Source organism: Paramisgurnus dabryanus, chromosome 17, assembly GCF_030506205.2.
Source record: "Paramisgurnus dabryanus chromosome 17, PD_genome_1.1, whole genome shotgun sequence".
Classification (NCBI taxonomy): Eukaryota; Metazoa; Chordata; class Actinopteri; order Cypriniformes; family Cobitidae; genus Paramisgurnus; species Paramisgurnus dabryanus.
The window spans coordinates 9,309,704-9,323,902 of record NC_133353.1 but is presented as its reverse complement, the minus strand read 5'-3'; the positions used below and the strand labels follow the sequence as shown (position 1 = coordinate 9,323,902).

General features: G+C 36.9%; 1 protein-coding gene across 1 annotated transcript in view; it reads right to left on the bottom strand.

Annotated features, from left to right (window-relative positions):
• Positions 1–14,199, bottom strand: part of LOC135737763 (pleckstrin homology domain-containing family G member 3) — a 43,579-nt gene that overhangs the window by 27,699 nt on the left and 1,681 nt on the right. Inside the window, exon 2 of the mRNA XM_065255680.2 lies at positions 9,216–9,264. Within this exon, the coding sequence (XP_065111752.1) occupies positions 9,216–9,252 (37 nt within the window). The 5' untranslated portion in view covers positions 9,253–9,264. The remainder of the gene's footprint in view (positions 1–9,215; positions 9,265–14,199) is intronic.

The window sequence follows — 14,199 nt, the reverse complement described above, 5'->3', positions numbered from 1 at the left end:
CGGATCGCTGCACTAAATGGCAGCGCTGTGGTTGGATAGTGCAGATTAAGGGGCAGTATTATCCCCTTCCGACATCACAAGGGGAGCGAATATCAATGAGCTTTTATTCACATGCTTGCAGAGAATGGTTTATCAAAACTAAGTTACTGGGTTGATCTTTTTCACATTTACTAGGTTAATAAAGCACTGGGGACCCAATGATAGCACTTAATCTTGGAAAAAGTCAGATTTTTATGATATGTCTCTCTTAAATATTATGATTATAAACAAGTGTTTTTGCATGTCTGGTGCAAAGCATAAAGAAGGAATGCATTCTGGCATGTACAGTTTAGGTTCAGTAATTGTTTTATTAAGTTTTTGAAATGGAGGGCAGCTAGTCAATAGTAGGACTGATTACATTTCTATACATATTTTGTTTTTAAATAATCAATAAGTCCATGGGCCATGGTTTTGGTTAATTTTCATAAATAAAAATATTTGAAAAACATCCCCCACTATAATTTTTTTTTACAAATTGCACCCTAATCATAATACACATGAAACGTTCCTCCAAGATATTTGGCCACAATGAATTAAAAGCAACTGGTGTCACGATGAAGTGGTGTGAATAAGGTTAAGTGAGAGCAGAGAGACAAGATTACTCGATCTCATTAGATAGCGAGTGGAACATCAATGACCACATAGGCTCTGAAGATTAAATCTATTCAAGATCTTTACTCAGAGATATTCAGTGACTCAACACATCACACTTTCACAGAAACATGACACAACAGTTCACATCTCACTTGCTAGATTCATGAGTTTGCAACAAAGCATCTTTAATATATCCATTGAAACTTCTACCATGGTACTGTACTAGCACGTTACACAGGAGGAGGTATCATTAAAAACCATGGCACAGGTACATTACAATTATTTATACCACGGGTCTGTTGAATGCTTTATTGCGATTGGCTGAGAAAACTTCAGTGGGTATTGATTATTTTTCAGTAAAGTGCACATCTAATCTATCAAATGCCTTAAAGGTCACATTCTTTCTGATCCCAATTTTTAAAACCCTAGTTAGTGTGTAATGTTGCTATAAATCGCATAAATAATACCTGTAAAATGATAAAGGTCAAAGTTCACTGTCAGGCAATATATATTCTTTAACAGAATTCCTCTTTCAAAGCCTACATGGAACGACCAGTTTGGACTACAGTCCTCTATTTCCTGCTTTAATGACATCACTAGAACCGTTTTTTGACTAAACTCCGCCCACAGGAAGCTAAGCTAATGGTTAGCTAAGCTGCCATCGAATCACAACACACTAAACAAGCTACACAATCAGAACTCGTTACGCATTTCTGAAGGAGGGACTTCATAGAACAAGGAAGAGATCAACCCGTTTTTTGGAAAAATACTGAATTTTTTTACACGTGAAAGATGAACACATGTTATACTGCTCACTGTAAACACAATCAAAGCTTCAAAAATACAGAAAGAATGGGACCTTCAAAAATAGGCACCATGGCAATGTTTGTGGTAACCGTGGTATAAGAGGAATATTTGACTCCGGTCCTTTGAATTATTTTCAAATAATTAGAACAGCCCAGCATGAATTATCACTTACTAAGTACAATGTCATGAATCATTTTATTACACGGCTCTCTACAATGCTTGATTCTGATTGGCCAGTGGCAACATTCCAAGCTATGTTATTCCGAGGAGACAATCGCCTGACAGAACATCTGCCTCGGGTCAGGTCCTGATCACACTGTCAGTGCTTATTTCTTCTGCCTATACATTAACCCTTACATATCATCAATAATATAAAACCATATTGTACCAAAGTCATAAGTGTAAAAGCACAGAATCCAAACCAAAACATCACAATATGGTTTTATAATAATGAAAGTCACTTGAATTGGTGAAAACTTCAGGGAGGGTCTTACAGATTTATCAAACCACAGATTCAAAGTAAAAGTGACTGAAACTAGTTCTTGTAATAATATTTTATTTGACAGTCACGTGCTGTGAGACACATCACAAGTCTAGTCTGTCTGAAACACTTTACCGTCCTGAACAGCATTTTACTTTGTTTTTACTCTCCAGGAACGTCCTTTCACCCAAAGCCGTAAGTTCAGAAAGTCAACTCAACCTGTGCATTTCTCTGCGTCTAACCGTATAATTTCATATGATTACAGGCTTTCTGTAGTGTCAGACTGCAGATAATCATAGAGAGGAGAAAACACAAAAATATTTACATTCTGATAAGAGAAAGCATTTCTGTTGAAAATGAGCACTGATATACAGAAAGGCTTTGATGCAGGATAAATCCAGTTCATCTGAAAATACAAACAGCTCACCTAAAAATGATAATCATCTTACTGGCGCTTGCATTCAAGGTTTGATGTTTAAAGGTTTCTACCGAGACTCTTGACTGATCTTAAGTCAGAGATTTTCTCTACAGACACAGTGAGAGGCAATAAAGCCAATTAACCCAACAATCACTACACAAAACCCCTGAAGAGTCTCATTCAGAGCTCATTTCATCTGAACAACTCAAGCCATCTGTGCATGGAGATTTCTATAGTGTGACTCTATTGTGATGTTTAACACAGAAAGAGCTTTGATGCTGCCCACTACAAGACCCCTGCACAACGTGTGTGTGTGTGTGTGTGTGTGTGTGTGTCTATACTAAATACATCAGCAAAAGCCAAACATCTTTTTTATAAACGTAAATAAATACTATAGTATAAACTAGAGATGCACCGATTGCAATTTTCTTGGCCGATACAAATTTTTCTGCAGGTGTGACCTATCGATAAAGATTTTTGCCAATTCTGATTGTAATTGACAACATAGATTACAAACAAAAATCCACATTTCTTTCATAAAAAACGTTGTTTTCATCATAAAATAAATAATTAAACATTGCACTTTCACTCAAACTGCATTAAATTACAGGATCTTTTAAACAGATCTCAAAATAAAGTGCTCTCAGACTTAATATTACTGTTGGATAACGGTCAGGTGCTGCTTCCACTGCACATGTGCATGCGGCTGTGACTTTACTGCTTGCGCCACTGGCAACAAAATGACCGGTTGGGAATTGGAGCGTCGTGAGACTGGCCGGTACCGGTCTATGGTCGGTGCATCTCTAGTTTTTCTAGCCATTTACCATTTTCTACATAAACTCATCCTTAATAATGCTATAGTGTACTGAAAATATTATCTTGATATCTTTAATAGGCTGAGTAAGATAATGTCACAGATTGAAATCAATAAATGAAATCAAACTTTGATGCTCTTATTAATCTCATCATGAGGGACGTCCTCAAACCCCTTTTCAAAAAACTCAAATTATGCAATTGTGCTAATTATTTTATATAGCACATATAAAAAACAGTTAAGTTACATTGAAATGAAACCATAAAAGCTAAAAATGGCCTTTAATTCATGAGAATGACGCCTTTATTTACTATAACAAAGGGCTAAAGGTTTACAGCAGGGTCAGTTTGAGTCTTTTGTTATTATAATTAGCTTAACGTAAAAACAACAAAAGTCAATGAAAAGTTCTCAATGAAAAGTGTGTGTAAGTTAAAAAATGCCAAGGGTTTAAGGGGTTTAGTTAGGGGAAGGGGACAGAAATGATCACTGGCTCAGTAAAAACCATTACACCTATGGAATTTCCCTGTAAGCCTCACATGCCAATGTGAGAGGAATTTTCCTGCGACTCCTGTGCAGGACAAATTTCTCCACTTATCCAGAAGACAAATCTGCTTGAACGGCTCATTAAACTAATGCCTCTCTCTCTCTTTTCCTCTCTCTCTCCCTTCAGAAAGATTATCAATTATTCTGTTCCTACAAAAGACATTATACGGCCAGGACAGAACGGATGGATCCCGCTAATCCGCTGAAAAGGAACGCCATTGTGAAAGGCAATAAAAATAATTCACTGAGGAAATAATGAGTTTTCTTAAAGGGAGTGAAATCTGCAACCAAACCGTAAAACATCATAAATTTCCTAAACTTGAAGCCGTCTCTTTTCTCCCCGGGTAGATGTATTCATGCGTGAGAAATGCTTTGCTATGCTGCTGTTTGATTAAAGACAATGATGACCCAAAGGCCATCCTGCGGTGAATAAACACAAGAATGACTTTACATTGATTTAAACTAACTGATGTTACTTTCACGATCAGACTTTTCATCTTAAGATAGGGTCATCGATGACTTGATAATCAACAATGACAACAGTGTTTAACTAATGTCATTATCGATTTGTTTAGTCTGTGATGTCACCACTTATTACACGGCTCTCTGGAATGCTTGATTCTGATTGGTCAGTTGAGACATTTGCAGGTTCGTTCTTTTCGAATAATAACCGCTCCAAAATAATAACGCATAGCCGGACTACTTTTACGAGTAAGATCGCTCCGCGCCAATAAAGATTACTGTTTGTTTGGCGCCATCTTGTGACAAACACTGGACAACCACGACAAGACACAGAGAGCTTACTGAGACTGAACTTGACAAAATAGAGCATGACAGCTACGAAGCCAACACACAAAAAAATACAGAATGGGCATTAAAACTTCTCAAAGACTGGCTAAAAGAGAAAAAAATGGAGACAGACAAGTATGAAGCAGAGGATCTTAATAAGGTATTACGATCATTTTATGCATCTGTGCAAAGTTTCGCGGAAGGATAAAAATGTTAATTTAAAACAAATATGCCAATAAAATGTTTCAAATTCATATTCATGTCCAGTTTTTTTTCTTATGTGTCAAGTAGCCGTGTAATAAGCGGGATAATGTAGAGGCAGCCGGTAGTTATCGGGAAATAAGCCCCTGCAGTGTGATACAAGACCCTCCGCTTCGCGTCAACCTGATCACACTGTCGGGGCTTATTTCCCGATAACTACCGGCTGCCTCTACATTATCCCTTACATGAGCTGCGCAGTTTTAAAGTCAGACAAAGAAAAACTCACCTATAATGTATGTTATAAAAAGGTTATTTACTTTGTTTAAATTGCACCTATTTCAATGCTAAAAACTTTATCTTGTGTATTTGGTATAATAAAATGTGTTTGCATAGTTTATGGTAAAAAAAACACACATTATTTTCCACATATTTTGTAGCTCCAGATTTCACCATCTTCCTGAAACACACAGATTTTGTCCCTGATTGGCCAGCTAATCTGTACGTTGTGACTGGCCTGAATACCTCTGATGTCAGCAGGAAATGTGATGCTCCTTACCATGTTTGAAAGATTTGGTCACAATGCAATGCTCAGAGGAGTTAATTTACAGGCTGTGTGTCTGAAGCGGGAGGAGTTATGATAATGTCGGTCTTTATTACATCACCAATCCCAGGAAGTAAACTGTTGCCTACAATCCGTGTGTTTGTTGTAGTCCGAGAAAAGAGATTTATGTTGGAGATGATAACCCACGTAATTGTTTACTTTTGTATCTTTTGCATATCATTAACATGAACTAATACACACTTACACACCAAAGGAAATGTAAAATCGTGAATCAGACAATAGGTGCTGTTTAGTATCTTTTGTCTCTGCCATTGTCCTATCAATCATTACGCTGTCTCATATCATCATGTACCTCCGGCTGTTCTGTATTTGTATGATGTATGGAGTTGATGCACTTGACTTTATAACTGCGCAGCTCAAGCTGTTGCAGTGAGCCAGTGATGTCACAGACCAAAATAATCGATATTGAAGAATGAAAAAGCAGGAGGGACCTGAGCCAGAACATCAACTTGAAATGGTAAGCATCCACTCAGTACACCCTAGCAACCTCACTGCAACACCCTAACAACCTGCCGGTAAACCTGTCACAGGTAGACATCACTTTAACATCCCGATGCTAGTCTCATTGGTGAATTCATGAGCTTTTAAAGTCAACAACTCCGCACAGGATTCCTTTAAAAGGTCAAATTCATCCATTTTCATTTGGGTAAGATTTACTCAGGAATGTTTCAACACACACACACACGCACGCACGCACGCACGCACGCACGCACGCACGCACGCACACAACAAAACCAAACCATAACAGACCAAGACTGGGGATTATTTGTGATAAATCTATGACACCATCTCTTTCTAAAACAAAAGACTTATTGTGTATCAGTAAAGGATACAAATCATAGAAAAACAGAAAATACAAAACGATGATTGAATTCTTATGGATTCGTAAATAAAAACACATCCAGGTAGAAATAAACAGGAACACATACTGTAAGCATTATTTTCAAACAAATGAATCTACTCAAATACTGACAACCCTTCATTGGGTTCTGTTTGATGTTTAGATATGAACAGTACACACGGCCTGTGGAGCGTCACAATCCCAATCCCACTCATCCGTATGCCAACAGACAAACATCATCACTCTCCAAAACTTCCAAAATAGGTCACGAGAGGGTCCAGTCCACTCCTGAAGGATTTGTTTAGGGAAACACCGAGCACAGAGAGAGAGAGACAGAAGATGGCGTTTCTCCTCTTTTGGGCTCTTGTTTACAGCGTTTAGGATCCGTGCCAGGACCTGGAGCCAAACTGGCACACAAGTCTATTTTTCAGATTTGCAATATGACGTCCCAAAACTACATTTCTCCATTACACAACATTTCCACACTGACTTTACTGCCTCCGTTCACAGACATTCCTGCTGTCGTTTTGGCAGAGCAGAGGACGGCCGGAGGCCAAACTTGAGCTCACTTCCCAAAACGGAGAACAGAAACCAAATACACATCTAATGTAAATGAATGCTGGGAGGGTTGCAGTATATTCTGATCTCTCTACTGAAGACATGATAGATGAAGAAGAAAGACAAAAAAATGGGGTTGGACTCCATCAGTAGAATACCCTAGCAACCACACAGACCCTGCATAGCAACGGCATGATAACCATCCAGAGCAAAAGATCTGAACAGGTAAAGAAACCAAGCCTTGGCTGATCTTCTCCATAGACCCCAGAGATCATCTATACACATATCATTGGGGGCAGTGCAATCATTTGCTTATTTATTCGCTCATTTATCTATAACAAGCCACTGGATTGAGTGAAAAAAAACAGAAGGGGTTTTACTTTTATGGCAAACATAGCTAGAAAATACTTGTGACAGCAACAAGCAATCCATCAGCAAGCAACATAGTTACTCACAACCAAAACCTTAAACAAGTAAACTAAACTATTGCTGTAAGTCATTCAAATGGACTCATTGACACCCATGCACTGTAAATTATGCACAAAAAAATGAAAACCAAGATCTCTTGCGCAAGGAAAATCTGAGAAAAAGCATAAAAAGCACTGCAAAGTCTCAAGTTTAGGTTATGTGCTAATGCAGATGTGAAACCATGATGGGGACATTATAATGATAGTTAGGGGTGTCAGGATTCCCCAAATTCTTGATTCTATTACATTTTCGATGCTCGATTTTTAGGTTTTTTTCGAAAGCAAAAAAAATGCTATGCCATTTTTAGACTAGACTTTTCTGAAATATAATATCTGACCTTGATGCCCTGCCATGTTAGTCCTGCTGCCAAAGGAAAAATATGGTACACGCACATACCCGATAAAACCAAACTTTCTTTCAGATAAACATTCCTGTCAGTACTTTGCACCTTAAAAACGCGCTTTTATTAACGTCAGATGGGATTATGAGACTATATCCCAATAAGTCATGTTTAAATGCTGTTTTCAGAACTCTTAAGCAACTGAAATAAGTTGTTGTGAAACTTAAACAGATTTCAGTTCAGCTGACGGCGGGAGGCGTGTGCTGTTTTTAGTTTCCCATGTAAAGAGCAGCTCACCTGGTGTCTCCTGCATCTGCCATATTGTCTTTTAACTGGCTGTAGCTAGCGAAGTTATATGAGGTTAACTCGCAGCACTCAACATGTTTTTTTTTCGCTTCCATTATTTAATTGTGGCTTAATTGTGGCTTAATTTCAATTGATTTTGATTTAAAATTTGATTTTAAATTGAAATCGTGACACCTTTAATGATAATATACATCAATAATATATACATCAATAATATATATATATATATATATATATATATATCAATCAATTAAAATATTGAATCTAGATTAATCACGTGATGAGGTAAATTGTGATTAACCGCAACTTAAATCGCACATTTTTTTCTGTTCTATATTTACCTCAATTTAACACTTTTCAAGTTTTTAATACTCTAATCAACATGGGCGTGAACAAATATGGATGCTTTTTGTAAATGCATGTTTATTATTAGTGAAAGGGTGAGCAAAAATACAAAGTCAAAAACAATACCAATATATGTTAACCTTTTTTCTGTTTGATTGACATTGAGACAAAAAGTTTTAAGATCTACTGTAATTCTTGTCAAAACAGTTCGTTTAAAACTGTAATTCTGTCTATGTGTGCATACGTATATCGGGGTCACGTGCCTGTGTGCTTGCTTCAGATCTGTCAGACAGCACAAGGAAGATCGTTTTCGAATCTTGTTGCTCTTATTAACATTTCAAACCTCAAACAGGTCCCGAACTTTCTCTCTCTTTATTACGCGTTAAAAAAAAAAGTAATTTCTGCACTTTAATTTCTAATTCCTGCATGTTTTAAAACTGAAACCAAAATCTTGCGGCAGTGGATGCATGCATCATTTGTTAAGTTAAGCATTAAGGACGGTACACCTCTCAGAAAATGTACAAATAAAGATCACTTTAGGTGTTTGATGACTATTTACGGTGTCTAAATTTATCCAACAACATCTTGGGCCAAGGGTCAAACTGAAGTTGCGCATTACATTAGTCGTACATTAATAAAATTTGTGTTCTTAAAATCAATTTACGTTAATGTGTTATTAACACTTTAATTTTGACAATAATAATTAAAAACATTCAAGCCAAGCCAAGAAGTATATTACCACTGATATTAACATTTTCTGTGCACACCAAGGTGACTAGAAACATGATGTTGTCCAGTCATAACTTCCAGTTTCACAGGAGAATAAATATGAAGTAACACAAAGCCCAAATCCCCTTAATCGTTCATCACAATGAATAAAACCAAAGACTATAGTTCGGTTGAGCTACACTAAATAGAAAGTGGCTTTAAGGAACTAGTTAAACAATAGAAACATCTTTTCCACAATCAGGGCAATAATGAAGGCATTAGCATTGACTAGAGAGGTTGAAAGGCTGAAGGGTTGAGCTGATATTGACTGATGTCCTTACCTTCTCCCATTAGGCTTCTGTTGGAGTCTCCTCTCATCCCCTTCACACACTGAAACACAACACACACACATCATGAATACACAACTCACACAAACCCTTTGAATATATTATAACATTGCATTACTAACCGTCACTGTGCCTTTAATAAATATTGTGTTAGGATTATTTATTTAACAGTGAGATAAATGGGAGACTTCAGCTTTACTGCTGCCCTCAGAACAGTTGTTGAGTCTTATCAGTCAGACGGAGGAAAATTCCAACCATTCCTTTGGAAATCCTGAATCAGTCTTCTGTACTGGATCGTGCCAGTCACTCGCCAACGTAACATCAGATATGAGACACCCAGACACCAGCAGACTTATCTAAACTAAAGCTCCTCTATTTACCTTCTAACACCATAAAAGCCCTGGATTAAATCCAACAGGAACTGAGTAACACACAACACACAGACATGACAAATGTATTTATCAGCCCTAAAAGTCATTTTCAACTGCCTGTCTTTTGAAGACATTTCACCTTCGGGTTACAAAGTTCTGCTAAGTCTCACATAACCAGAGCTTCAGACTGATGGCAGAACGTCTGGACTTCATAGTCTGAAGACCACCTAAGAGCTGAGACGTAAAAGCAACCAATCACAGTTCAGCATGACGCACAAACATCTCTCTGAAAACCTTCACAACTCAACCAATCAGATGAAGACTTTGAAACTCATGAAGTGTTTTTTAGTTTATCTTATGCATTGGTAATTCAGCCAACAATCCACAAATGTAATGTCTCAGGTTAAGATTAGGTCAACTAAGTCAATGTTACAGATGTTTATGTTGACATATAATGAGATAACTACAGCGGTTAAACAGTGTTCCTACAGTACTGTAAGTTCCTATCTCTTCTCCTCAAATTACCAGCGACTTAAAACAGAGAACCAATTCATTAATCCTGAACAAATCTGATTCTGTCATTGAGAAACAGGATCAGAGATCAAAGCAAGATTCTTCCAGGATTAACAGAGACAAAGTCAAGATCACAGTCACGAGAAATCCAGAAAACATTACACATGAATGAATGGATTTACTACAGACGAAGAAACACATCACCATCTGTTCAATATTTAAATGTGTTCTCTTATTGAAGCTGTGAAATTACTCATTTTCTATTGTGATGATAATGATTATTATATATAATAATGATATTTTGGATAAAAGTTGTGGTAGACATTGGGCTGGAAATATTTATTTCCTGTTTAGAATTTAACTTCTTGTACACGGCATGTAAAAGCCATCAAGTGTGCTGGGATGTTAATGCCCATTTGTTTAAAAAAAATAAAATAAGTCAAACACCTATGTGAGGAACTTTTGTTCTCACAGCTGATAAAACGTGTCGGCCGAAATCTGACCCTTAAAGCGAGCTCCTGTAATTGATCACAGATGGAGCTGTGTAACACGGACATTAGATTTAACCACAAGGATAATTTCGGCTCATTTCCTAGTTTGTGTTCTTAATCTACGCCTGATGATTCCCTGCATGATCTGAGAACAGCTTGTAAGATTACAAGTTCTTGGGTTTGTTAACCATTTGTACAACGCCACTCATTTACTTACATTTTAGTAGCGTTTTAGAAAGAGCACAGATATATTTCTTATTTTAGAAAGCATTTAGCAATGATTACTGATTAAAGATCTTTTTGCTGTCATAACTTCACAAGACTGACTGATATAAAACCAAACAGCAGATTTTCATCTGATATTAAGAGGTTTACACAACAAATTTGAAACAGTTAATTGGAAATTTTGTATGCGTTGTGCCTGTTCAGTTACACAACAACAGTGGCTGAAAACGCAAACTTTTGAACACAAGGTTTAGAGTTCATGTTTTTGGAAATGACACCTTGTCGTTTCATAGCATAATAATGCAATTACATCTTATCTAAGGACACAACTTTATATTTTTAAGAATATTAAGACATTGAAGTGTAGTGTTATGTTGCAATGTAAGAAAAATAAATAGTGTTTCTTTACAAGGTAACATCGCCATCTACTGACCTGGCACATGTCATTACAGTGTATTAAGTCATCCGGAACCATGTAAACATGTTGTCATATAATTTTCAAAAGCGTCATGGAAAAATGTTTTTGTTTTGCTTATATAACCACGAGCTACGAAATGAGCAAAATTGTCTGTTATTCATCAGAGATTTATTTGTCAGAGGATTCAATGCCATCTCTACATAAATTTCCAGGGCTGGGACAGTTTATTGTGCGATTTATCGTATTTTTCTAAATGAATAATAATGAAATGCCGCTACATCCAAAAGCCAGAGAGCGCTCTTGTGCAGAAACTCAATATGCACTGCAGAAGACCCGTTTACATACACAGCTTGCTTTTTATTTATATCGCTGTTCTTCAAACATTTTCGAGAATTTTCATGATAAAAAAGAATATTTATAATGATTATGTTTGACGAGTGTTGCTTTTTTTCAAATGAATGTATAACGATTCAAACTTTGGATTGATAAGGACTTCCTACGGATCAATAGCTGTAGTGCATGAAAAAGCTGTGCAAATATCGCCTTTGCAATTCAGAATCAACTTCAGACAGGATTATTAGTATGAATCATCCCAGCCCTATACATTTCCTTGGAAACAATTTATCCTCATTGGAGTTTTCATTCATAAACTTGAGGCTCAATCTAGTCGAATTGTCCACACTATAAAAACAACGCACACTGTGTGTGATTATTATTACTCAGTGTTTATCCTTAAGACTTAAAAATGGGAGTCAAGCACACAGAAATTCCTCCCTCGTCGTTCCCACACACAGTTAAAACACAAGGCGACGATTACATCCTCAATTAAAGCACATCCGACAGTCAAATACTCCCTGCGCTCCAACAACCCTAAATAAACCCCAATGACCCCACGGCCTGAAACCACCATCTAACTAAACCCGTGGGAGAACTGGAGTGATACGCTCAGACCCGATCCATCCACCCGACCCACCACCACAGCCAAAACCAGACTTCACAAACACACAGAGCTGGAAATAAAGAGCAAACGCTTAATTGACAGACGAGCACAGTGTACCGCGGTACCTTACTGCAGACAGAGACTTTATTATTTCAGCAATACGCTCTCTGTTTATCTTGGCTGACCTCGTTTAGAGTCTCACTAATCAAACACTTGCCCCTTTCAAGAGACTTTCCCAGAGAGAGAGAAATAATCAGACTAACAAAACATTTACCCAATACTAGTACTGGAGGAAAATATATAATGACATTTGCATTGTCAGGATAACTGTATATGCTGCACAAATTAAACACGCTACATAAATAAATGCATAGTGTGCTTTCATTCTGAACACGCCTCAACTCTACTTTTCATACCGCACAACGACAAAATCGAATCGACGGCGCTGTTTTGTTTTCATGACAAAACTTTCAAAGAAACCTTAGAAGACAATTTTTGATAACATTGCATTTTCTGTTTGTAAACTTAAACTACATTAACGCAAGTTTGTGATAATGGTGATGTCATGCACATGAATTCATTCAGTCTGAAGGCGTGTGTGAATACAAACTTCTCCAACCAAGTTTACAAAAATTTTGCAGCTTCATAGTCCAGGGTCTACCCTATCGTTCATATAAACAAAACTGCTCGATGTTTAGCCATCTTGATTGTTTATATTTATAAGTCAAGTATCAAGTATGTGCGCAGGTGTGTGGTGTTTCTTTACAAAGTAACATCGCCGTCTACTGGCCTGGCATGCATAATACTAGTTAGTTTTTACAGATCTGTGTAAACAGAGTTCCAGCGTATTTTACTACACTATTGTCATGCAAACGTACATCTAGTATAAAACGTCTGACCCAGTAACACAAACACTATTTACTGTCGACTTTCACGACTTTAAACTCATGTATAAGCAGCGGTTGTTATCGCAGAAATAATCCCCGACAGCATGATTAGTTGTATCCCACTGAAGGGACTTATAAAGACACACTTATATTTCACAGCTATTTACCTCATAAGTAAGGTAAGGAAAATTTAATATTCATTTAAAATATTTTATTTGCAAATTTTTACCTAATACAGACCTTCTGAGAAGAAAACCGTTTAATTTTTGATAAAGATAAGTTGTTCAAATGTGACAAACACAATATTTTATTTAACCATTTATTAATCTAATATCATATACAGGGCTCAACATAAAGGACTACCCGATGGCACAGCGTGAGAGATGCTCGGTCCACTGAACAGTATTATTAAAATATATTTTCTGCCTGTGGTCATTGTATTCTTATGCAATGTTATGTTACCATTGAGACTCATTTTAAGTGTTGGGAATGTTAACTTCTTGGCAATGTCATAAAGTTTCTCCTACCTTATTGGTTGTAGTAGACACTGTTGCGCGTTTTGTGTGTTATTGTGAAATTTCAGAATTAGAGTTTACATTTAAAATTGACAATTGTCTTAAAGGGACACTTCACCCATTTGTATTAAGCTTTGTATAGTTAGAACCCCAGTCATGTTTTTGAATGGTCATGCATCATTTCCTCAGTTGCCGCTGAGACAGGAGAAATACAGATTTCAGTGTTGCACTTCCTTCTTTCAATGATGTAAAAATCATCATTTTGCATCATTGAAAGAAGGAAGTGCAATGTCTTTGTTGAGGGAGTGAGACTACAAACACCCCTTTTCTCTGTCAAATAGGCACCAAATTCTAAATGTATGTTACATTTCCACTACAAATATGACACACTTTCAATAAAGATGAATGTTTCTACGGGTGAAATTCTCCTTTAACAAATGATGAATACAATGTACAGTGGCCCTTAGTGTGCAGTTTACAGAAAAATAATCAACACCCATGGAACATTTCTCAGCCAATCAGAATAAAGCTTTGAACAGACCCGTGGTATAACTGGAATAACAAACCTGCAAATGTCCCAACTGGCCAATCAGCATCAAGCCGTCAAATAAAAAGAAA